Here is a 25,673-nt window from a genome sequence, read left to right on the forward strand (position 1 = left end):
TCTTCAGGATATCCCAGAAGGTAATGTTCTGTAATATAAATGCTTCCAAGTTTCTTTCCCAGCTCACCTCCATTCTTCCAGTAGCACTACTGCTGCTTTTTCTTGGACTTTTGTTACCAAAGCATCTCCTGAACATGCATCTCATATATGAAGACATATGTCATATATCATACACTTTGATGCTAGCCTGCAAATGTCCTGGTATTCTTGAAAATTACATCTTCTGCCATTACTCTGCTTGTGAATATGATCCCAACAAAATTAGAAACAAACCATCCATACTCTCCAGTCTAGAAATCTTAGCAATTATCTACATCACAGTAATGAGTCTTACCTCAGCTTGAATGTTAGATGGCAAAACTGAGGTTTCGCTTTCTGTTGTACTGCTGGTTGGACCATTGCTTGGGGAACTGGGACCTGATCCAGGGGAGCTGCTACTGACTGAGGATTCTGAAAAACAGATTAAACATACATGAATTTCACATTGGAAAGGTACATGTGATCTTGATTAACTATACTCTTTATGGCATAGGGCTTTCTTTGCTGTTGAAAAGTATCTACCTGTTATGGTATTTACTTACATTGAAGACTTTTAATTCATCCTCCTTTTTTTGCTAATGAGGAAAGATACTCTTGGTCTTTCCCCTTCTGATCTGTCTACTTCACATAAGAAGCATTTACTATTTATTTTTCCCACAAAGATGGTATAACACTCCGTATCAGGCAGAAACACAGACACAGAGCTTGTAATGAGTAAATAAAAGACACTCTTTCCTTTTTAATTGCAAAGAGTCCTAGCTCTGTAAGAGATCAAAATGACAGAGATAGCAGGACTGCAAAGGTCATGATAACATGTCGTCCATTCATGAGGTCTACTGCCACCCCTTTCTGTTTAGGACAGGGATGAGCCCAGTGTGGACTAATCATTACCTATGCAATACTAGTGGCAAAATATATACACTTTTGCTACAACTTGGGCATGAATATGAAGGAATATCTACAGTATGCAAAAATAATAAAATAGCATTTGAAAGGCTGCACGTTATTTTGATTTAAAATGTCCTGAGTTCTGTTTTAGACAAGGATGATCTTGTTGTGTGTTGTTCTAATTCTACCCTGATATCAATTACATTTATGTAATGGAAACAGTTAAGAAGGTTAAAGATGGAAGAGTGTAGCATTAGTGGAGGTAAGCCTATTTCATGGGATAGCTTTCAAATTAAAGTACTCAAGAAGTTAAAATAATTAATATCTAAATGTGGCAGCAAATATTCTATAGCTACTTCTTTGCTTCTTCACTCTTTCTGCTGTAAATCACATGTATAAATATGGTCTCGCTGTGGCTGACATTACAGGAAACTTCCTAGCTCTTACTTGGATCTCTTACTCTTTAATTTACTGAAGTGAATCCATACCCAGCTAGACACTCTGGTCACAAAAAAGTTCTTGCATTGTATTTTCAGTAACTTTCATAGAAGTGGAGAAACACAAACTTAATCTTTTTTTCCAATTTTTTAAAAAAATTAAAATAGCACTTTTTGAATAAATAGGCATTTAAATAAAGGCCTATTTTCAGTTAAAAGAATAAAAAGTAAGGGGAAAAAGGCTTCAGACAACGTTTGATCAGGGTGAAAGGTCCAAAATGTCATATACTCAGTATTCATAATTATAATGACAGTCTGAAAGGCTCCAAATTACTGTCAGAGCTAGGAAGTGAAGATACCTACTTTCATGTTTTTGCTCTTTCAATGGTGTCAGACAAAAAACTCCTATGGTAAATATCTTGTAAATGTGTAAAATATAAAGACATCAGCTAAAACTAAGAAAGTGGAGATCAAGAATCTCATAGAGGCTTCAAAAATGGAATTAATAAATTAGCTGTAAAAAATTATAATCTGGAAATAATTTATAAGGAAATTATTTAATTACTTTCATATGTATATTCACATCCATGTCCCAATTTCACACATGACATACTGTGAAAAGCTGTCACAAGAATTGCATGTATGAGGACATTGATGTGAATTTGTTCATGTGCTTTAGTTCCGTCTTGGTGTGACACAATTCTGATATACCAAGTGAATTCAGATACATGTCTGACAGACTAGTGATACCTGATTGCATAAAGATATCACCTGATACCTGAGCAAGCCATGAAGCTACTAAATATCAATGCAAAGTCAAAGCAAGACTTGTCAGGATGAGGTAAAATACTGTAAATGCTCTTTTTGTTTAGCAAACAGTTTCAATTTCAAAGTACGACCACTATCCTGTGAACTATGGCAACTGATATAGAATTTCTCCATTCTTAATTACCTGTCACCTCGAAAAGACGCTTCTTGAATGAACTGACATTTCCATCCTTCCTCCTGAGTAAAGGACTGCTTCTCCTTTCTGTCACCTTTTGTTTTAACCTTGAACGTACCTTCAAATTGGGCTCTGAGGCTGGAAATTAAAAGAAAATACGTGACTACAAATCAAATTACTGCTTTGTGTCAGACCCACTGACCCTGTAGGACATCATCTCATCCGAGGAGGGCTTGGAGGCAGAGGTTCTACTCCCCAGATATCCTGCTGCTCCTTAAAACTTCATTTTAAATTAGAGGTTAGGAAAGCGAGGAAGAGAGCTGAAGAGCTTCAAATCCCAGTATTTTTCTCATCCTATTTCAACTTTGAAGTTACCCATTAATTATTGCTAATATCATAAGTATTAATTATAGACGAACGCAATTTTATTTTACATCATTTTTATCTCTCTTGTAGGTGAAAACTTGGATGAAGACACAGCTTGGACCTTGGAACCTTATAACTGGATTAAGGTCTGATTACAGAAATAGAGAGAAACCTCCATTGGTGTCTTTTGATTTCTCTTAGAAATATAAATTATAACAAGCCTCGCTGGCAGAACATTTCTTGGTCAGCAATTTTAGGCCCAGAACTTTAGTGTTTTCTGAGTTATACACCAAACAACTAGATTTACGACAGTGTCCTAAGAACATTTGCAGAGAAAAATATATGCTCTGGAAATGAAGAAGTAGGACTGATTCCCAGAAAACCCAGGATTATATTTAATGCACCTTGGGCAAGTTCCACCTTTGTTTCCTAAACGCACACAGTCTTTTTATATGAGAGCCAGCTCTGCTGTGCTTTTTATTTTGTAATATTTTTAGCACGATAAAATATTTCATATACTCATTTATCTGTTCATTTAAGTATACCCTCTATCCAACAGACTGCTGAGAGGTAGTGAAAGATAATAGTAGAATAGAATTTGTTTGTATTTCCCTTTCTGAAACTGAGGCTTGGCTAAGCAATATCTCAAAATAAAGAAAGCCGGAAACTGGGATCAATTCTCTCTCCTATGCAAAGACTTGAGCCCAGCCCCAAAGAAGGAGCAAGAGTTAGCAGAAAACCAAAATAAATTATATCTTCACTCAATTCAGAATTATCCCTTTGTCACTTTGAGGCAGGAGCTCAACTCTACACTTCTAATTCCAGTCCTTGCCCAGCATGTCATTTTGCACACCTTTTTCCTGATGTCCCACTTGTTCCCTCAGCAATGGGGAAGCTAGAAATGCTCACTAAACAGCAAAAGGGCTGCACCTCACCGGAGTGTTACTGTGGCCTGCAGTACCTACAGTCATATGCTGGCCTTTGTCACATTCTACGCTGCACTTGTCAAGTGTTTCCCTCTGAAGACCCTGTGCCTTGAGTACATTTCAGACCAAGATCCACAGGCTAGCAAAACACTGGAAATCATTAATAATAAAAATATTTAAAAATAGTTTCTATCACTTACTGCCACTGTTAAGACCAATACTTCTGATAATGAAGTACCGAAGACTTGCTTGCTACCTAAGATACCATTTGCGACAAAATCAAAAATATAAAATATAATAATGGGCTACGACTACACTACACATTTTCAACCACAGATTGCACCAGGAGTGATGACATTTAAAAGGAAAGGCACTCAATCCTTTTGCACTTACAGATAATTCCATTTATACTATTCTGTACTCTTAAAAATTAGGAGAATATGTCTGTACCCGTGACAGCCTGTGATACAAATCCTCTGCAACACTCACTGGAGAAATTCTCCACTTCATGCTCAGTCACAGCGATTGCCTTTCTATTTTTACCACATTCCCATCATATTCTGCATCCGAATCAATCATATAAGCACAGAAAACAGACTTTGAAGTCAATGTCTGAGTTTATGAGCCATCTGAGAAGATGCATGAAAGACGGCAATAATTTTTAAGTGGAAGTAATCAATTTTAAAACTAAAAGGCATGGAAAAGGGTGGTTTTAAAATTATAAAATAAACCTCACAATAAAAACCAATGCCAATGTTTGAAGAGTGTTAGCTTCAAATACTGGTGTTCCTGAATGTTCTCCATGAGACACTGCCAGCTCCTAACATGGTGTTTACTGGGACTCAATGACTAGCAAAAAGGATTCTGGTTTAAGTGCACTAAATATATAAATCTAACCAGTTCGAGGATGATGTTCATTGCTCCAATGAACAAAATACAGAGCTGGACACCGGTTTCTTGATTCCTAGCTGTGCCTGAGGCATTGACTTGGTGTGTGACTGCAGAGATCACTGTAACGTCCTGCTCCACCAAAGCTGCGGTAGAATTACTGTTGACTGCAAGAGGTATGGATCACAACAGCAATCCTATGTGCTTCAGTGCACTCCTACATGAGGGCAGTAATAACACATCTATTATTGTCAATGCTCTTCTGATAGTTAAAAAGGCAAAATTAATCATTTTGACCTTCAAGTATGGAGCTGTGGATTGCAATTATAAATGTATATACATATATATATACATATTCACTGCCCCAAGGTACTCATGTAAGATTAATCAGAAACTATTTTAATTGTTTAAACTCTGAATAAGTGAGCAAAAAGTGAAAATAAATATTTCAAACCTTTTATTTTAATTTAATTGTTCCCCTAGTATTTGCAAGACACTTGGAAAGTCGTAGTTACAAATGGACAAGAATTATTATAATTAATCTGCCTTATGTTTCAAATTATTATTTGGCTCAATATTTTAACTAGTGATTCTTAGAAATGGTCTATAGAGGGATAATGTTCAAAATAACTGCTTTGCATCAGCCACTCGATAGTATTTCTACTGCACACTATTGGCTCCTTTGCTCATCTTAATTAATCCACTGTCAAGGATGAATATGTTCATCACCCAAAGGCATTCTCCATGTGGAAAAGAAGTGTCACATGGGGAGTCAGTGCCAAATAACTTTTTGAGGCTAAAGATTTACTCCCCAGCATGCTACAGAGTAGCATCCTCATGCAAATAAAAACCCCTAAGAATTAACCTTTTTTTATTCTGCATTGATACCATAGAATTATTGAAAAGACCTTCAGGTAGTTTATTACTTTATACGGTGATTCAACTGCATAAAGAGACTGACACAGCAAGATAATTAATGCATGTGGCTAACTTGCTGTATGTTACGCATCCCATTGTGGTCCAGAACTCAAAACTAGATTAATTCTACACCATATAACAGACATTCTGTATCTCACCTTCCTGAGGAAATGGGACCTCCTTTAAAGTGCTTGAGGTGCCAAATGTGGTGGGGTTTGCTGGGTTAGGTGACTCCAGCTATAGTGGACTGAATCATCCCACCAAGGAGCCCAAATGCCATAGACAAAAGAATAAAACAAGAGCATGTGTCCAGGAGTGTGGTAGATAAGGAAAACAGGATGGCAAATTTTTGTGGCAGCAGTCTGGTAGATTGGGCTAATAATTTAAAATCCTTCTAAGAACCAGTATACATCTAATATTGGTTTAATTGGTCACTATATAGGTTAATTTCTTTGCTCTACAAATCTTTGCACCTCTAGTATATTTACCACTTTGGAATAAGTAATAATCAGTTGCCACTTGAAGAAAGGGTTAATTTATTATTTGAGAGTGTTTTGTTGCAAAGAAAACAAAAAGACACAGCCATTTTCTCTGAAGACCATTAAAAGCCCATGTCAGTGATCTCAATGCAAATCAGTTGATACCCACTTGAGTGATTCACTTGAGAGGCTTTCAGGAAAGACTAGTCTGAAAATGACTTTGTTTATGCAGCTATAGCATAAGTTGGAATAAGGATATGTTGCAGTATATGGCTTGTTCAGTTTCATCGGTATTACCTGGATTATTCTCTTTCTAGTGCAAGTAATAATGGACTGCTAATACTCTTTAAATAATTGTAAGTGACAAATAGATATGAAAGATACAAAAAAGATAAATTTAAACAACAACAGAAGATAATAGAGGCAATCCAAGGATTGGTTACCAACTCCTTGGTATGACCTGTAATGATTTTTACAGAACTGCAAACATTGATTGTAGATGAAGATGACAGTGTCCCAATGATTTTTCTCATACTTTATGGTGGCTTCGTAGAGGAAGAAAGAATTAAGTAACTACTGTTAAAAATGGAACATACGCAGGCTTCTATGTAGGTACACATTAAAGTCATTGCAACAAACTCATTATGTAGGTACACATTAAAGACATTACAAATCAGTGATCAGGTGAAGGAAAGCTAGTCTCTGCTAAGAAACACGGTACTCAGATACAAGCAAAAGAGATAGGAAAATGATTTGGTGAAGTCATTATGTCCTGTTCTCCACTTTGCTTAATATTAGCAGATACTAGCATTAAAGAATATAGCCTGGGGCCAGATTGCTCCCAAATGAGCTGAGGTATTTTTGACAAGGCTTTGCTTCACTGTTTCATTTCATGAAACACACAGAAATATTGAAGAAGAAGGGATAAAAATCCTTTTTATGCACGGGGAGAAGATATATATGAAGGGAATGTAAAAGACAATAATGCACTACTTTCTGATGGTTCCTGGAACACAGTACTACTTTTGTATCAGAAGAGCGTGTGCCAACTTCAAATCAGCATTTAATGAACCCAGGCAGGAAATGGGGGATGGGAGAGGGTGCATAGCAAGGAGGTCCCCATCTCGAGGCTAAAACCATATATAGGAAACCCAAAGAACAGAAAGTGAGCTTTTGTCCAGACTTCGAAAGGCTCTAAAGTGAAAGCATTTCCTTTTCCTCACTGGCAGGCTGGCTTAGAAAAGCTGTGGGGCAGGCAAGGTAAATGATGCTAAATTTGGCTAAAAAGATTCCAACACCAGCATGAGCAGCAGCGGCAAAACTGACATCTTACTTGAGAAAGATGAGTTGTTTGCTGTTGCGCAGGCACCAACTGATATTACTAAGATCGTTTTTAAAATAATAACTTGAACTCCTTTAACATGATTAGGTCAACAGAAAAAATTAGGAAACAAAGACTTCATGATCTTGAAGTAAATCTTCACTAGTATTCTCTATTTCTTCAGCTATCATTTTATTAAGATGTAAAGGGTTATATATGATACTGATTTGAATATAATCTATGGTGTAATCCTTACAGGCGTTGGGGTTTTTTTCTGGCTTATATCTAACAAGTATCAATAAATCAACATATAGTCAAGGAATCTTTCTTTTTTCACACCACATAGTTCGCCAATTTTTATAGTATTGTACTAGATACCCATGCACAGATAAGCATTATGTGCTTTACAACACACAACCACGACAGTCTAAGGAGAAACTTCCCAGTTTCCCCCCCAGTTGATGTAGGCAGAATGAAATGCACAAGATAGCCCTAAGCACCACCAGAAAGGATAAATGAGAAGATAATCTGGGCTTCCGCACCATAACTAGGAATGCAACCAAAAGCCTGGCAGAAAGCTAGAGAGGCAGAGAGGCACAGATCAGAGACCAAAGCTGCTTCCAGATTCCTCAGCTGCTTTACGGAGAGTTGTGAATGTCTGTCCTTCTGAGAGACCTGGTGGTCTCACAGCCTTTCCTCTACCACACGTGGTTCTTGCAGACATGCAAATATGCTCTGAATGGAGTTTCTGACTGCTGCTCTGGCTTCCTGTAGGCAGCCACAGACTGTTTCAGCCACCTCCACATAGCTGAATATATAAGGCATAGGCAAGATGAGCAGTGCCTTTTTGTTTTCATACGTAACTGACTGACATCTGCTGCAGAAGGCCACGTCCTTGTATTGACAAGACAATATTGGACAACGAACATAAGGACGTCCTCTGGATTGGATGACAGACTGGAAGACACTAGCATGTAGTGGGTTCAATGACTTCTCAATTCTGACTATTTAAAATGCCATTTCTGAAAGAGTTTTAAATTAGATTCATGAGACTAAAAGCTATTTACACATGCCCTCTAAAGCTCTTCCAAGAACTACATGGACCTGACCGCTGGGTGGTCCCAACAAGGCAGGAGAACCAGATACAGCAGTACAGGATGGAGACACTTTGTTTTTCTGGCTTGCATCACCTAATGTGTTTTCAGGATATACCAAAACTGTTTCCTGTACAACCAATCACTTTATGGGGAGTGCAGGTCATATGTGAAACCCTTTAGTCCTTTGCTTTATGTTACTTTTGTAAAAGGTAGAATGCTTTATTTATTCAGACTAAAGTAAATATCCATTCCCTAAATAAAAAAAAACAGGTTTAGCGAAACACATGGTAAAAGAGCTAATTAGATAGAGAGGATCTTGCAGCCTTTGCTCTCTTTAGGCTAAGGAGGCCAATTTACAAGATTAGCAATTTTCATTAATATTCTAAAGCAGGTTCAAAACTTAATATTCCCTGAAGTTATTTTAAATATCTAACTTTTCCTGTTATTCACTGTAGTCTGTATGAAATGTAAAATGTCTGTTTCATTATCCATGCAAACAAGTGTTGTCTTGCTAGGCATGATTTATTGAGTTAGATGTAGGAATTACTTATTGTACTGCTTGGATTTAGCCAGATTTGGAGATCTTTATATTTTCATGAAAATCTGAACAGTGTGACATATTTTCTATGAGGCAAAAGAACAGGTCTCTTGATAGAATTTTTAAAAATTCTATTAGTGCAGAAACAGCATCTTGCATTTGCACCACTGAGCTATACAGTAGTTTCAATGAGGCCATGGTTTCACTGGATCTTATGAGTCCTCGTTATATGTCAAATCTCCTGAAACCATGACATATTGCTGCTATGTCAGGTCCACCTTCTTACAGGTAGACTAATATTCTTTTCCATTAATAAGTAGGGGATTAAAAAGCAATTAATACTATACTGTCTTGAACCATGGAATAAAATAACAAGGATATTTTAAAATTAATTCCCATTTTCCCTGCATATCGCCAAATTCTTTAACTTTTTCACACCTTTATATCACTTATGGGAGCCAACTAGCACCTGAGTTCTCAGAAGGTGTAGAGGAGAAAGAAAGTGGTGAAACAGGCCCTTGAATAGAGGGCATTCCTCATTTGAATGATAATAAGCAAATTAAGATATGCATGACTGGCGGTTCTTCTGGTTAGTTCTCTGCTGGTTATTCTCGCCCCTACTTATCATCTACACCAATTGGTTCTAGTGGGTAGAAGTAATGGGACTACAATATACTGCAAATATAGCAAATCCCACTCTTCAGCCACAATCCTCCACATTCACTAAATCCCAAGAAAAAATACTCTCTTCAGTGAAGGACTACCAGAGATAATCCCCTAGCCCCCAGAGTTGAGGTTTTTGCTGGGGTCACCATTTGACCCCTAGATATATGATTTACTTTTTATAGAGTAATCATGTTTATGGTTATGTTGTTCCCCAAGCCCCGTACAAGAAAAAATTTGTTAATAGGTTGATTAAATCCCACAGATTTTAATCTAGGAAAATATCTAGCAGTGACATCACATTCACGGCAGGCAAAAAGTACAATCTAATATTTCATCAACCTTCAGAAATTCATGATGAAACACCATCAACTTCTCCCCCATCAGTGTCATCAGCAAATGAGAGCTGGGCAGGTCTAGACTGCTGAAGTATACTCTAGAGCTGTTCAAAGGCAACAGACAGTACAGGATGCCAAGAAAACAAAAGCAACAAAAACACAGTATATGTTGCTTTACTAGCAGATGAGAATCATAGGCCAAATTCATCTCAAAAGTAGGAAGGCACTTCAGCTTCACTGAACATAAATGAAGATAACACTGGCTCCAAAGTTGTTCAGACATTCAAAACATGTTTGCCTAACTTCTGTAGGAAAGGCTCATTTTCTGAAACTATCTCTCCATGTTAAGGGATGTGAGGAGCAAAACCCTATGTGTTTAAAGTCTTATTGGACATCCATACTACACCTTCACAGTCATACTGAATTAAAACAGGTTTACTTTTAGATAGATTCTTTATGCTCTGGAATAGCATTCCAGTCCCCTACAACTTAATTAGCTAAATATACAATGCAACCTTCCATCTGGTAGAGTAATTTAACAGGAATAATTGTGCACCACCATAACTCAACGAGACACTGAGGAAAACCATTGAAATGCTATTTCCTTTCCTTTGGAAGAGAATTATGTACAATTTCAGCATGCTTTGCATTTCTAACAGTTAAAGCCAACAGGGAGATATCACTCTCATTTATATTACTTTCCCATGAGAAAATCAAAAGCAAAGTACAAAGCTTATGCCGTTGCTCATGAATGGCCCTGTAATACTTACTTGGCTTTAGCCAGAACATGTTATTTGGCAGCTAAACCCCTTAATTAGAGTTGTGGGTTTGAATAGATTTTTCAGTGAAACTATGTTTCGCAGGACTTTGGAGAAGTGAAATCTTTACTAACCAACATCTTCTATTTTGGATGATCTGATACCATGTGATTTCCACTTTTCCCTTCTCTGTCTGTTTCCCTCTTTTTGCCATTTTTTAGATGTTCTTGTTTACGTTTCAACTGTCCCTGCTCTAAATACCGTGGAAGAAAAGTCCTAGTCCTACTGAAATCAAACAGGACAGTTTCTACTGACTTCAAAGAGTCTTCGATTTTATATGCAGTATTTTTTAACTTATTTATCTAGAGGGAATAGGCTTTGAAATGCCCATTAAAACCACTGAACTTCATTGTCAATGGACATTATGCTTTTAAAATGCTTTACATTTCAGAACCGTTCCCTGCTCCTTATTGAAGCTGTTTCTTTAGGTTCCAAAGTCAAAAAGATGTCTAGTATCTGATTACCTGCTTATCAAAAAGTTATGCAAGGTACATCCTAAAGCTAATTTATAAAACATTTTTGAAAACATATACAGTTTGGGTAAGAAAACCTTTATGTAATCACATGAAGCAGAACTTTGTAATTCCATTTTGGTTATGGACTGGGTAGTAAAAGAATTAAGACAGTATTTTGACCAAGACTGTATTAGTCTAGCCATGAAAAAGGTTCAGTATCTAGCACAACAGAGTAATTACTGGCAAGACAGAACAGGATGTATATACAAGTAGTGGGACTTTTGCTAAAACAGAAATACAGTGAATCTTCAAAAGAGTAAGAATCATCCATGCATAAAACCCTTGCTTTCCTGCAATTAAAAGTAAGTGTTAATAGAAGAACAACCTTGCACTGATGGGAAGACTATAATGGTCTTCATGGGAGTGATTCTAGTAATGATTCCTATTAAACCCTGGTGCAGGCCCTGGAAGCTTACATGATACCAAAGCATACCTACACAAGTTCTTTTCTCTCTGACAATGTCATTTAAGCCTACCCTAGCATTCATTATTGTTTAGTTTTAAGCTATCTATCTCAAAAAATTTCTCCTCTAACTTGAGCTAAATCAGAATGACAGGACATCCCTCCTCAGCCCCAGCTCAGGAGGTTGCAGAGCTCTGACAGGCCCAGATGACTGCAGCCCAGCACAGTAGCTACAGCCATATCACATTTCCTTGGAGCTGCTGGCTCCTATGGACTGAATGCTGTTTTGGTCTGTTCATTACGTGAATCTGAAAGCTGTTAACAATAGTTTGCTTCAGATTCGCTCCTCAATTTCAAGTGAAGTTTCTTCTTCTAAAACCTCTTACTACTAATCACATCCTCTCCAGTTATTGACAATGAATTTGGGAAGGCTAAAAATGTCTGGTGGTTAATGGGAAAAGGAGTCAAGATCAGGATACCTTCTGTATCCCTTCTCATTTTGATAAGCACTGATGATTTCTTTTGGGCACATTACCTAGTCCAAATTTGTTGAGACTAACTAACCCAGGAAAACAAGGACTCTGAGAGGCAGAAATGCTTAGCATCCTAGGAGAATAATAACATGTTTGTCTGGTTTCCCTGCTTCAATAAACAAAGTGCCTCTCCCATTTATTGTGCTCACTCACAAACTCAGAGAAAAATAACACTTCTCTCCACTGAGCTTGACTTCTTCATTCTGGCAGACAGGGTAATTGAGGGTTTGGGATACTCTAAGACATTTTTTTAAACTGAAGAGCAAAAGAAATCCAGCTTTTTCATATACTGTTACTTCACAGAATAGTGTTTTCCTAGAAAATGCAAACAGAAATAAAATTCTGTGGCACAAAAGGGTAAGGGAGAAAAACTTTCACACACAAAATGTTTTTCTTATCCGTTTCAACTGCTCCAGTAAATTACTGAGTCAATAAGTGCAGAAAGAATTGTAAGGAAATATTCTAATTAATTTCTTTTCTTAAAAAATTACATCTGCTGAGTTCTCATTCAGGAATCTTTCACTCTCATTACTCAAGAGCTACACTGTTATTCTACTGCCTAATCAGGTTAACTTAATATGGTTTTTACAGAGTGATCTTCATGGTTGTGCAGCACAGCCCTCTTCCTCTCTTTCATCACAGTATTAAACAATCCTTCATCTCCTCTTTTTTTCCTGTATGAAATTACACAATTTCTCCTGTCCAAGCAAGAACCTTGTACTATTTGCTATTTAAATAACCCCATGCTATGTTTCCATTGAGCGTGCTTCCAATTTTTGGAAAGTGAGCTACAAACATCTTCTCAAATTGTACTATTGTGAGAGATCTTCAGATCCCTAAGCAAAATGCAAGTCAAAAGCTTAGAACTCCATCTGCAAGGAAAGATTCAACTGGCACAAAACCAAAATAAATAGAAATACTGATTGACATTCCAGTTCTGCCATGATTGTGCTAAACTCAGGAAAGAAAAAACAGTTCATACTTGATATGATGATGTCCCCAGGAATTTCTTCCAACAAAAGCCAAAACATGAAACAAAATGCAGAAATTCCACCTACAGCAACATTTTTTAAAGTATGCAGCTTTGGCAAGAGAGCTAAACTTTATTGGAACTTACTAGCTTTTGCTGGTTTGTATCAACACTTGCACACAAAAAGTGAAATTTTAAAGACTGAAGAAAATGCAAATGTTAGGGTCATTTCCCAGAACTTCTGCATTTATTTCAACAAAGTGAAAAAGAAAATACAAAAAAAATTCTTTCAGAAGATCCTCTACCTTGCCAAACCCATGTTGCTCGCTATATTTTTGTTAGTTTTATTGTAATCTCATAAAGCAGGTAATATTTTCCTGGACAGATAGACATAGAATGAAGGACCTCAGCAATCAAAAGTTCTCCATATTAAATGATCAGGTCTTCAAAAGTGCACAGCTCCCATCAGAGCTCTTAAAGCAGTCAGTATGAATTTCAAAAATGTTCAGTAATAGGGAGGAATTTTCAAACCTCTCTGGGTAATTTAGATGCATTAGTCTCATTGAAAGTTAATGAGCCATGTGCTGTTCAGGCTTTCGGGTCCTTTGTAGAAAACACATCTATGACTGGTATCGATGGTGGATTTTTAGATTTTGATCTTATGCTGTTTAGACTAAATTCTGCTCTTAGCTACAGATGTGTAGCTTCTCCTCATGGTATATTTATGTCTCGAATGAAGCAATAGCTCCCCTTGCTCTGCTTTTTTCAAAGTCTGCCACATCTGAATGCAGCTGTGCAAAGAGTTGCATATCCTGGCCTCTAGCCCTTAGGACAGTCCCAATCCTCCGTGCAGCTAAACTGTGTGAAGCCCACTGCTGACAACTTCTGCTGTATCTTGTACAGAAAGGAACAAACCACAAGGCTGAGAGTTGTTGAGTAACCATAGTCACTGCACTAGGATGTTAACGCTGCTACTTATCTGTGAACATAGAAAGAGCAAGACCTAAGTCTTTCCCTAGTTACCTATGCATCTCATTATTTAGATGCCAGAAGATTAAAAGCTGCAGAGAATATTTTCCTCTTTACTATACTCTCAGAATTAATTTTTAAAAGATTCATAAGGAGATGCCACTTTAGGACTAATTAAGCAAAGATTAAATGGATTGCTGAACAAGAAAGCAAGCAAGCAAGACTCATGATTTACAATGCCTGTGTGACACTTGGTGTTCCCTTAGCACTGAAAAACACATTAGGATGTCAGGAGAGCATCATTCAGCTTTGCTGCCCATTAAATCTGATCTCAGAGTAGCTAATTCAATCAGAATTATTTTCCAGAGCATAATATTAAAGTTGGAGAAGAGGAAGATACCTCTGTATTTTATACTTTAAATATTGAAAAAAAAAAAAAATAAAAAGCAAAACAAAGTTGTGATTAAACCCCACGACAGGTATTCCTTTCTTGAGACTGAAAGGAATGTGAAGTCTGCTTTCATATGAATTGTTGACTTCACGCAGGATCAGCACCACAGAGGGTTTACCAGGAGCCAGTGGCAATAAGCATTCATAGCCTAAAGGGAAGGAAAAGAGGTTCACCCCTCATGGCAAAGGTCAGATTTCTGAGGCTTACAGCCTGTCCATATACACGAGTGTTCATGGGACATCTTTGTCTGGTAAGGTCCCATGAGGATGACACAGGCTCCACAATGTCCCTCTGCCTGGAGGATGGCCCTATAACCACCCAGATCAGTTTAGGGGTCATTTGACTTGTGTTGATCTGGTTCCTGTTGCTTTTACTCTCAACCTGATGAACAATCATTGAAACCTTTGTGGGGATGTTGCTGAAGGCTGGAATGAAACAACTCCAGTACACAGAGAGACTGTATGTGTAAACAGGATATTTAACAGTTGCTATTTTCATGGATGTGGAGAGCCATCAAATATCCTCCACTGGTAACGTACAACATGCTGTATACTTCATTTATATTTGCTTATCAGAATTGCTATGTAAATGTCATAGAAATGGCTATACTAATGATTATATTAGTATTTGTCTATTTATTCTGTAGATATCTTTTCAGAGGGTCATCATGTCCTATGTTCCATTTTGGAACCGATGCACTGCATGCCCAAATATTTGGAATAACATATAGAAAACATCTGGATTTAATTATATTATAGTCCTCTTATGCAGACAATGGGAATTGAATTAAGGAATATTTTGAAACCCCCACAGAGATATAAAAGTATTAGCAGCTGCACGAGAACTTTACTGTTACAATGTTTGAAAATGTTTTGTTTTACAGATCAACAGTCTGACACATCATAAATATCTATCATAACATTTAAGATATATACACATGGAAGAAAAAGCTTGCATTTAAAAACATGTAGATGAATTCACAGCATTTAGAAGATGTAGATACACTTTTGTTTAAAAACATGAAAATGTATAGTCTATTGGCACAGAAAATATATGTTGCACAGTGGTATTAAGCAGAGAACCACATAAGGGCTTATTGTGATGAACAGCCCAAACAAGACTTTATAGAATCTTGTTATATTGTCACCATATTGTACAAAGGATAATTCAGATAGAATAAATTAGCATTTTGCTTTTCATGCTTTCGTTCCTTTGAAAATATTTGGGGAAATAATATGAGCTTAGAGAGTCTGCCCCAAAATATTAGATACAGATTGGATTTTCTTTCTGAATGTATGCTGGTTCCAAATGCCACTTCTTTTCAAGTCGGTACCAGTTTGCAGTCAGTTTTCTATCTCCCAGTGGCTAAATCACATTCAAAGGCTGTTAGCACAGTAGGGGGTCAGACTTTCTCTCTGAATGTAACTATATCACTCAACAGCAGACCCATGCAATAAGCGATCTAATGTTTTCTTTTCCTTTTCCCCCCCCTCCTCTGAGTGTCTCTCTGCATTCCTGGATACCAGTCACTGCACCAAGGACCTGAGGCAACAGCCTCATGGACTCCACCGCCATCCTTCTAGCTTTTTTTATGGTGCAAAAACATCAAGTCTACAGTTCACCTGCTGTCGATACAAAACATTTAATTGCTTAATCTTCTAAAATATTTAAAAAGCTTCAAAAGAACATTGTAAAATATTATACATTCCTATGCATAAGAAGACATGCAAAAGTGTGTATATGCACATATGTATACAAACTTTGACAACCAATGACACAAAATATAATATTAATCCGATTCCTCCTCTTTCCATGATTTGCCCTGAAAATGCCCTGAAAAAACACTGTCTAATGGCAGAAAACTGTCTGGAGATAGCTACTGTATCTACCATGCAAGACAGAGAGAGTTGCTAAAGCCAGAAGTAATACTGAGACAAAGAAAATATAGGTCCCTGAAATTGTGGTTTGTTTAGAAACTGAATTTATCAGGACTGAAGCTTGCACTAGCTGTTAGCACTGACTCTTGATACCATGTGGCCAGTGTGACCTTGTAAAGATGCAGCCAGGATCTCTGAACTTACCCATAGTATCATCCTGAATAGGATTTGTGGAATATGGTATATGCCTTGCTGATGGACGGCCTGGTTGAAATAAAGGGTGGGAGAACTGCCGGGCAAGGGGTTCGAATAAACTATGCTAACTCACCCGTTTTACGAAGTGGAAAATCATCCTTGGCATCCTGTGCTCCTGGTAAAGTGTATTTGTATGGTGGTGAGGCCCCGCTCAGGGGTGGAGAGCTTTGATCCAGTGAGGTATGGTGGGCAGCCCTGCAGCAGACACAGAGAGGTCACAAATTAGCAGTCACTGAGGTGACCAGCAGTAACTATCTACACATGTTGTACATATGTCTCAGCTGTGTTTATGTTCTTGTTCGTGTAAGTGTGCACAAACCACAGGCTCATGTAACCAATTTCACTCTTACAGTAAGTTATGGAACTCCTTGGGATTCCCAAGAACGCACTTTTTGCACTCATTATAAAAGTCACATAAGATAAGAGTCATGTTGACCTACAGACAGGATCTGTCACCAGTCTGGGGAATTGACCATTTCAGATGGTTGCATTTTAATATGAATCAGCTGACACACAGCAAAAGCCATTTAAGTCTGGTTTATCACGTACAAATAGATGTGTTGATCAAGCCTCCCCTATCAAAATGTGGGGGATTTTCAGGATGGGGGGGGCTTGTCTAAAATTACCCAGACATACTGAATTATTATTATCTGTGAAAAAATACAAATAAACTATTAAGTGTACAAGGTAGAAAAATTCTTGCCTTTAAGTTCAACCTGTAAGTTTTGTGAGCACATCACTCTGAAGCACATAGCACTCATGTCAGCAGAGAAGCTCCATGCTGAAGAGTGTTTTCTGACAACTGTTGGATGAAAGAAATAGTGTGGGCAGATCTTTTTGAATGCAGAAACTGCAAATTGCATAGAAATTGCATAGTTTGCTCAGACACAGGGGTTGGTAGGTTTTTTTGTTTGGTTGGTTTTGTTGTTTTTTGGTTTTTTTGGTTGATTTTTTTATTTAGAGTTGGGGAGAGAGGGACAGGAGGGAAACTTTCAAACTTTTGTTTATCTAAAGTTTAATTTTACTTGGCCTTTTATAGGCTCTCCCTGTCTTTCTAACACAGTGTAGTTAATACCATTATCTCTGTCAAAAGGGGCACTACCATGAGAGGAAGGACTACTTTCTGCAGTGTAGCTGAAGACATGCTCTGCAAAGCTCCTCATTCCCACTCATCTGAAGACTCAGAACTAAGCTCAGATTATTAGTCCAGAAAACTTACATATTCAAGAGAATTTTACACATTATGTGGAAGAAAAAAACTAAGTAAGCATTGTATCTGCACCAAAAACAATGTAACAATACATTAAATCATGATACCACAGTGCTCAGAGTGGAAACTCCATGGGCAGGCCTTCAGTAATCCTTTCCAAAAAGAACAAACACAAGACAGAAATCTAGTATAGCATATGCACTTCCATTTGTCCTATTGAAGGTCAGTTTAGGCATAACATTGAAGCCTTTCAGAAATGTAGCCAGAGTTCATTTTGTAGGATTGACATATGTGTCTGTTGCAATAGGGCAGTCAAAAAGGAACTAATAAGTTAAAAAAAAAAAGGGGGGGAGAATAAAAACTGCAAAACTGTAAACTCTTAACACATTAATAGGCCCACTGCAGGACAACAAAATCACCTGCCTGAAGGTCTAAACAGATTCTTATCAAGGCCAAGGCATCAAAAGAATATGTGGTTTCAGACACTAAAATCCATCAGAATAAGAAAAATTAAATGACCACTATCTTTCTCAAAATCCCGTTGAATTACTTATGCCATTCAAGGAACTTCACTGGAATCAAAGCAGCATCTCTTCAAGAAGAAATAAGTTTTGTGATTGATTCCAAATCCAAGTAAGTCAAACACAAAGTTGTTCTAACTGTACAATTTGAAGATACTTGGAAAAATTACAGGTATTTGTGATAGCATCAAAAGATGAAGCAGCTGAAATAAAAAAGAATCTTGTTCTGTGTAGCTCTCTTCTCATCACTGAACACTGAGTGCTCAGTTTAACCAGAAATATAACCTTTATGGCTTTTTGCTGATTTTTTGGTTAAACTCCCATCTTGCTCTGGAGGCAGAGGCTCAATAACCCTGTTGCAAAAGCATTCTGGCAAGTTTTAACTGATATCTCAACAAGGCAAGGAAGCAGCTTAATACTGAACATACGTGTACCAGAGCTTGGGGTGGCGATTCATGGAATGATTCTTCCCATTTGCCGGAGAGTCTTTTGTTGCCGATTTACTCAACAGGAACTCCTGAAGTTTCTGCTTCACTTCTGTACTGGCCACTGCCCCTGAGACACACAGAATTAAATGTATTTTATCTCAAAAAAAATTACTTTTTTAAAGAAAACAAAACCCTGAACAGAGCCTGTGTCTTGGTGCTGGAAGTGTTGTATATCATAAAAAGTAGTGGCGGATATCAGTCAAAATCAGATAACATTTGGATTATATGTTTGTCTGTTGAAGCCTTAAATTGGCCATAATCCCAAACTCCAGTGAAGTCATAAGGAATATTTCAACAGTAGAGGAGGCCATTTATCCAGGGCCAGATGTATCTAAAGAATTTAAATTATTTCCTAATAATTCCCAAATACTAAACCAAGGATAGAACTAAAAAGACAGTGACAAAAGGTCACTTTGAGTTTGCAGTAAAGAATGTTTTTTTCTTTTTGTAAAGTACTAGTAGCAACACAGCAAACTGCCCTCTAAAAACTGTCTTGATTACAAACAGAACACTGTAGAAAGAGTCAGCAGTGAGACTTTTTACTGAAGCCCCTTAAGAGTCTGTACCCATAATGTCTGGAAAACAGAAGATAGTGCATTTTGACCTCTCTTGGTGGCTAGCTCAATACAGAACAAGAAGTAGAGCATGTCAATGTAAGGTTAAACTTCCAACTCCTACTTGTAGCACAGGACATGCTTCTTTACTCACAGCCATAATACTCTTCATTTTTAAAAAAAAGTATGAAAAAGAAAAATCTTTTAGTTTTCCACAATCAGTGACAAAAAAAGAAAAAAAAAGAGGGGAAGAAAACCCATTTCTTTGAAAGTAGCAGCAGTAAGGTATACTTGATACTCTATATATTGGTAACCCAACCCTGATACACTGCAGCTAGCTGGTGCACATGTCCCCCTGTGATCCAGTTCCCATAATATACCTCTACTACCCCTAGGCTTCACACCCCAAATCCCTTCCCTGAACCTTCCTTCTTTTCTCTGCTCATTAAGTAGAACATCAGCAACAACCAACACTGGGGCTGGGGCTGGGCCCAGAGGTGTCACAAGCTGCTTGGCTGGCTGCTACATACTGAACAGCAAGTCAAACTGAGAAGGGAACCATTGAGTTCACATCTCCACTCTTCCTCTGGCAGGAGCACTAATAAAGCCCAACTGTTTATGGGGAGGCTGATTTTTTGTACCACTTAGAGGAACCTTTTGTTCCTGCAGTTTCTACCACTCTCACACTTCTGGGTCAATATTCTGGTGATGTTTTATGGGCTCACTGTTCATCAAAGTACTGGAAGAACCATGGACATCTTGTAACTGTTGAACTGATAAATTTCTCCACCCAAGAAAAAAAAGCAGGCTCACGATGTACAGCTCCTTTCTGCTTTGGTCTTTGTCAGTTAGTTCTTGTGCTCATTTAGGGCAAGTGACAGTATCTGTTTGTGGGAGCTTCATTTTGAATACCTTCACACTGTACTTCAACTCGATTTTTAGACTGGCCTCACTAAGGAGAACTATTTGTATCTGTCTCCCTCTAGTGAGCACCAAATCCCACCAACCCTTTACAGCTGGCTTCTTTTCCTTAAAACTATATATGAGCTACAAATAGCTCTCAGTTGGGCCTCATGAAATGGCATCAAGAACAAAGCCAAGCAATTTGAAAAAGTAAAAGTACTAGCAAAAGTATTCAGAAGTCACATTTAAATCATTAAATATTTCATTATATTTTCAGTCTTGACACAATGCTCAAATAAGTTAATCAGCAAGCAATTTGATTTTTTGCTCTTTTGTAATGCTTTCTCTATTGAGAAATAAGCTCTTCAAAAAAAAATTCTCATATGAAGCTTTAGGCTTTCAAATTCCTTCATTTTTTATAAGAAGAGCTAGATTCTTGAGAAGCATATACACAGGTCTGTCAAACTGTGCTTTTCGCTGGTCCTCCAAGTCTGCACACAAAACAGAAATGTGTTTCTGTGGGTGCAGTGGGTGGCCCTGCCCTTCTCCAAGCACAGCCTCGACTTGTCAAGCTGCGTATTTCACACAGTAATAGGCTCCCCTCAGGTTCCTGTTCATAGTCCATTTTGGCTGGGAGAATGCAAAGGGGAATAGATTAATTTCTTATTAGGATTCATGGTACATTGGTTCTTACTTTCTCGTCCTCTTTCTTTGCCTCGGAGGGGAGGAAGCTGTTGCTCCCTGCGATGCCTCTCCAGTTCCTGCTCTTGTCTTTGCTGCTCCAGCTTCTGCTCTTTTTCAAGGAGTTCTTGCTGTTGTTTAATGGCTAGGAGTTCCTGTTGTAACTTGCACAGAACAAAAAGACATGAGAAAGTGCAGTTTGCACTGTTTTCTAGGTCAATCCTGGTTAAAACAACCCCCTTGAGTATCTGTGGATTGGTGCTTGCTTTTGTGCTTATACTTCTTTTCATCTCTTAACTGATTTTCCCCAGTCTTTTAAGCAGGGTAGTGCATTATGCTGGATATGAATGGATATGCTGCATTATGCAGGATAGTGACATGGCTGTCACTAAAATGAACTCTAATGTCAGGAAGCAGCCTGCTGCTCTGGTTTCACTTCTCCCTCTTTCAGCAAAGACGCCTGGAAACTGCGCAGTGTTTTTTGCCTGTGCATCACCCAGCTCTGGCTGCCCCACACGGTGGAAGCTTAGCACAGCAGCATAATGGCAAGTAGATAAGAAGGAAAAATGAAAAGAAAGGCAAGATCATAAATTCCCAGTCAAAATCCATTATAGTAAGCCCACCATAGTGCACGCAATCCCATAAATCATTTCCTTTTTATATTCTATGAGGCAGATCAGAGAAGAGTGAAAACATGACACTTTCAGGGCCTGTCTCCATTTTCCAAATGCAAATACTACGCACTTGCCTATACTTGATTTTTTTGTCACAAACTCACACAGAAGCCCTCAAAAAGTCTTTAATATACTAAAAACTGCGCATATCGAAAAGACAGCCATATTGAAGTCAGGCTGAAAATTCAGGTTGTAAAATAGATAGTTTGATTTTTTGTGGTTGTGGTAGCTTCATGAGCTTGATGATCCTCATAATACTGCCTCAGTCTGCTGTGAGTAAGTCACTGATAGGTGCTAGGAGTTTGGCTTGAAAAGGCGTTTATCACCCCAGTACAGAGAAAGAAGCACTCAAACACTACCTCTCAGTCACATACCTTTCAGGTATGTTCCCTTTTCATGTCTGCCTAAGGATATTCGATTTGCAGATAAAGTGAGGGATAAATGAAAAATGTTGCTACCTTTATGTGCTCCTGGAGCTGGGCCTGATGCTGGCGGGTCAGGTTTTCATGCTGCTTCTGAAACTCTGCAATCAGCAGTTGTTTCTGAATTTGCTGCTGCTGCTGGATCAGGAGTAGTTCCTGCTGTAGCTGCTTTTCACGCATAATTGGGTCCACCATGGGAACCATCATCCTGAGATCAGTTCGCAAGTCTAATGGTGAGATAGGCTCTAACCCCACGGGAACCTCCGACTTTACATCCACTGGGGGAAGAAAAAAACAAAACATATATATAAAATATAACTGGAGAAGGAGAATAGAGATCATTCCTGCCAGGAAAAAGACCAATTTCACTCAAAGACTGATTCAATATACAGGCCTTTTAAAACATTAATGCAACCTCTACTGTATGCAAACTTTAGACATTCCTACCAGTGACTGGAGATTTTAAAACTTATTTAGCACTTTCTTTCCATTCCTTGTTAAAATACTCACAGATTAATATTCTGCTAAACAGACTAACCAGCAACCCTGTTCTAAAACCATGTCATAGCCCAGTGGAGTCATACTTCATTAGAATCTCCTTGGAACTATTAATACTACACAATAAACACTCAGGGCACTTCCTCAGCATAAGATGAAGGCATTGCCACTCTCACTGTATTGCAAGACATTTTTCAAAACTAGTGTGTAGATTTTTTAAGGCTAGTGTTACACATACATACTGCATAAAAATACACCTGGCAAACACAGAGGAATGACACATATAACATTACAGGAAAATAATTTCACACACAAAACAAGTTTTAATACAGCTTTTGGAAAAATGACCACCATGCTTGAAGTGGATTAGACACAATACACTATATGTGGCTTGTAAGAAAACGAAAACATCTTGAATTATTCCAACTTTTTGTAGCTATGTTATGTATTGTTAATCCAGCATTAAAGTACTTAAGGAAGAATTCTTATTTTTCTATCTCCTAATTTAAATAGAAGGGACTAAAAAGCAGCAGAAGGGAGAGAGATTTGATAATTTTCACTACAATACTTGTAAAGCTTTGGTTTTCACATTAAGTGACTGAATGTAATTTTACCTGTTGCAGAAGAACAAAAAAACTAGCAAGTAACATTTCTACAAGAGAAAAATAAATAGCAGCTTAAGGTCTCTGCTAAAGCTCAGCAGTTCTGATTCCATCCACGAGAGGACAGTGGAACACAAACACATTCTCTCCAGTTTCTCTTCCTCCCCTATCTTCATTGGAAAATAAGATTATTAATTGAAAACAAACATGTTGTCGGAAATGACTCTGGAACAAGATTTAAAACATATTTTCTCCTTTTTCTCTGCTTCATCTGTACTTGTTTTCAAGGAGAAAACCAAATGAAACAGAAATATTTTAGCAAGCAGAAGCAGTAAAATTGAAGCTGTAAAAGTTGAAACTGCAGCAAATGCAAAGAACTGAATTCTAACTGTATGATCAAATCTATTAGTAAAAGAATTTATAAAAAGAAAAGGTATCGAATCCCTTCTACTGATCATACTTTTTTCTTCTCAAAATTCTGAAAATATACAATTTTCTGGCCCCCTTTTTTAAAAAAAATCCTAATAACTATGATTGTAAACCTCAGAGTGTAACTCGCCTTCTTAACCCTCTATCCCAACAGAATGATTGTGTCTAAGTGCTTACTTTTGTTCTGAAACAAATTATAAAAAATCACCTTTAACTTACAAAAACTACTCTTGATTATAAATAATTGCTACCGACCAAGAGAGACATACAGGCAAACCCCCAGCCTTTCATCCCATTTATTCAGCAGCAATCCACATTCCATTTGTCTAGACTAAATATAGCTGCGTTTATACAAGAAATCAATAGTGCTTGCAGAGAGCAGAGCAAAGACATGAATATTTCATCAAACCCGGAGAGAAATGGCAATCAGCAAACTGACAGCAAACGGTGTAGGCTGACTGGCCCTCCAGATAAGTCTCCTGTACTTGGACAATGCTTCATTGCCTGCAAGTCACAATCTTATCATCAGCACTCTTCTATTTTTAACATTAATTGCATTGTAGGTGACAAAGGTTTATCAAGTTTAAAGGCGAGAGATGGATTTTCTTACATCTTCTGTGACAGGATAATAAGCCTTACTAGGAGCAGTAGCAGTAACTGGTGCTCGGCAAGCCCTGCAAGGTCTGGTTCACAATAGTGTTTGCAAACTGAACCCCGCAGGGTTTGGTTCACAATAGTGTTTGCAAACTAAGCCCTGCAGCTCACTTTGCAGATACTGGCTGTAAATCAACCCCTACATATCTTCACTGTGATTCAGGCTGATTATACATTCTATCATGGACCAGCATCCCACTTCTTCATTTTCAGAGAAATCAGCATGAGAGGAGGCCTCCAGATTTTTCTAACAATGGAAATTTCCTTCCACTGTTAGTAAAATCTACAACTGAAACCAGGCTCAGTTTGATAAGCTACACATTTTCAAGAATTTTCACACACTCAAATAATAAATCTAGCACTGGAGTGGTGCTACTTCATCAAGTTGGCCTTAACCTTGTTCCTTCATGCGGGGGGAAAACAAATACTAATGACATAAGGTAGTTATAGAGACTTGAATCCAGAGAAATCAATACATAATATTTCATGTAATTTCAGTGCCATTATTTACTGGCAAATAAAGACAAGCATTTATTTCCTGGCACAAATATTGCTAACATTAAGGTTACCTCCAATACTAAAGGCTAACATAGGAAATACTAACTTTTGAGGGTAATTACTATCTTAAAACTGTACTTAGTAATAATTAGCTGGGTAATAGTCAACCTCATCAGTTAAATTATTATAAACAAGTAATGTAAGATTACCAATCAAACTGAAAGGTTTACTGTTCTCTGTTCCTCTGTCCTAATGCCAAAAGTCATTTAGATTCTTCTTACTTGTTAGTAGCTAACAAGAATGAGATGAAGCAGACCTGTGGAAGTACATCAGTGTGAAAAATGTGTAATGGAGCAGAGAATCAGAATCAGCGTCTTTAAAAGCTCTGACTTTTAGCTGAAGCATCTTCCTCTCTGCCCCTCCCAATGCAATTGTCTCCAGAGAGCAAAGGTGATACAGAACGTTTACTCTCATTGGAGTTTTATATGTTTTTTCAAACCCTCTACACAGATATATGTATTTTACAGGTAAAAAAATTGTCCTAATCAGTGCCCTCAACTTCAAACATCACGAGAATCAGTGCGATGCAGGACTTAAGCAACAGGATTCATCAAGATATTAGACAGAGAAGGAAAGGGATGGATAATGAAAGAAAATATTAATCAGTTTGACAAAGGCTAACTTCACTTCACTTGTTTCGCAGGATTTTCAGTATCACCAGTGGAGTAAGGTTATAGTGGACGTGATTCAGAGTAGGACCCTGTCCATACTCTTTCCACTGTGGTCCAGAGCAGATCCTTCCCAACAGTTCTGCCGACTACAGAGCAAGCCTGGGATTCCTCTCTAAGGTTAAATAAAGACAAACTCTCTGAGCTCACGTCAGCTGCAGTGAATACAGCAGTAGGCT

The 25,673-nt window shown here is 37.8% G+C and overlaps 1 protein-coding gene across 15 annotated transcripts in view; it reads right to left on the reverse strand.

The window, feature by feature from the left end:
- The window catches only part of HDAC9 (histone deacetylase 9), a 460,923-nt gene that overhangs the window by 202,214 nt on the left and 233,036 nt on the right, over positions 1 to 25,673 (reverse strand). For 9 of the 15 annotated variants that reach the window (XR_004356384.1, XM_032684266.1, XM_032684274.1 and 6 more), the window contains 6 exons: positions 22,122 to 22,363; positions 21,003 to 21,153; positions 18,792 to 18,918; positions 16,706 to 16,827; positions 2,317 to 2,445; positions 335 to 450 (listed from right to left, as the gene is read on the reverse strand). Coding sequence is in view for 14 of the 15 variants with exons in the window: in XM_032684266.1 (XP_032540157.1) it covers positions 335 to 450; positions 2,317 to 2,445; positions 16,706 to 16,827; positions 18,792 to 18,918; positions 21,003 to 21,153; positions 22,122 to 22,363 (887 nt within the window). In the remaining variant the exon portion in view is untranslated. The remainder of the gene's footprint in view (positions 1 to 334; positions 451 to 2,316; positions 2,446 to 16,705; positions 16,828 to 18,791; positions 18,919 to 21,002; positions 21,154 to 22,121; positions 22,364 to 25,673) is intronic. The other 6 variants (XM_032684258.1, XM_032684342.1, XM_032684289.1 and 3 more) reach the window with 3 other exon arrangements.

The sequence above is a fragment of the Chiroxiphia lanceolata genome, chromosome 1 (genome assembly GCF_009829145.1).
Source record: "Chiroxiphia lanceolata isolate bChiLan1 chromosome 1, bChiLan1.pri, whole genome shotgun sequence".
In the NCBI taxonomy this organism is placed as follows: Eukaryota; Metazoa; Chordata; class Aves; order Passeriformes; family Pipridae; genus Chiroxiphia; species Chiroxiphia lanceolata.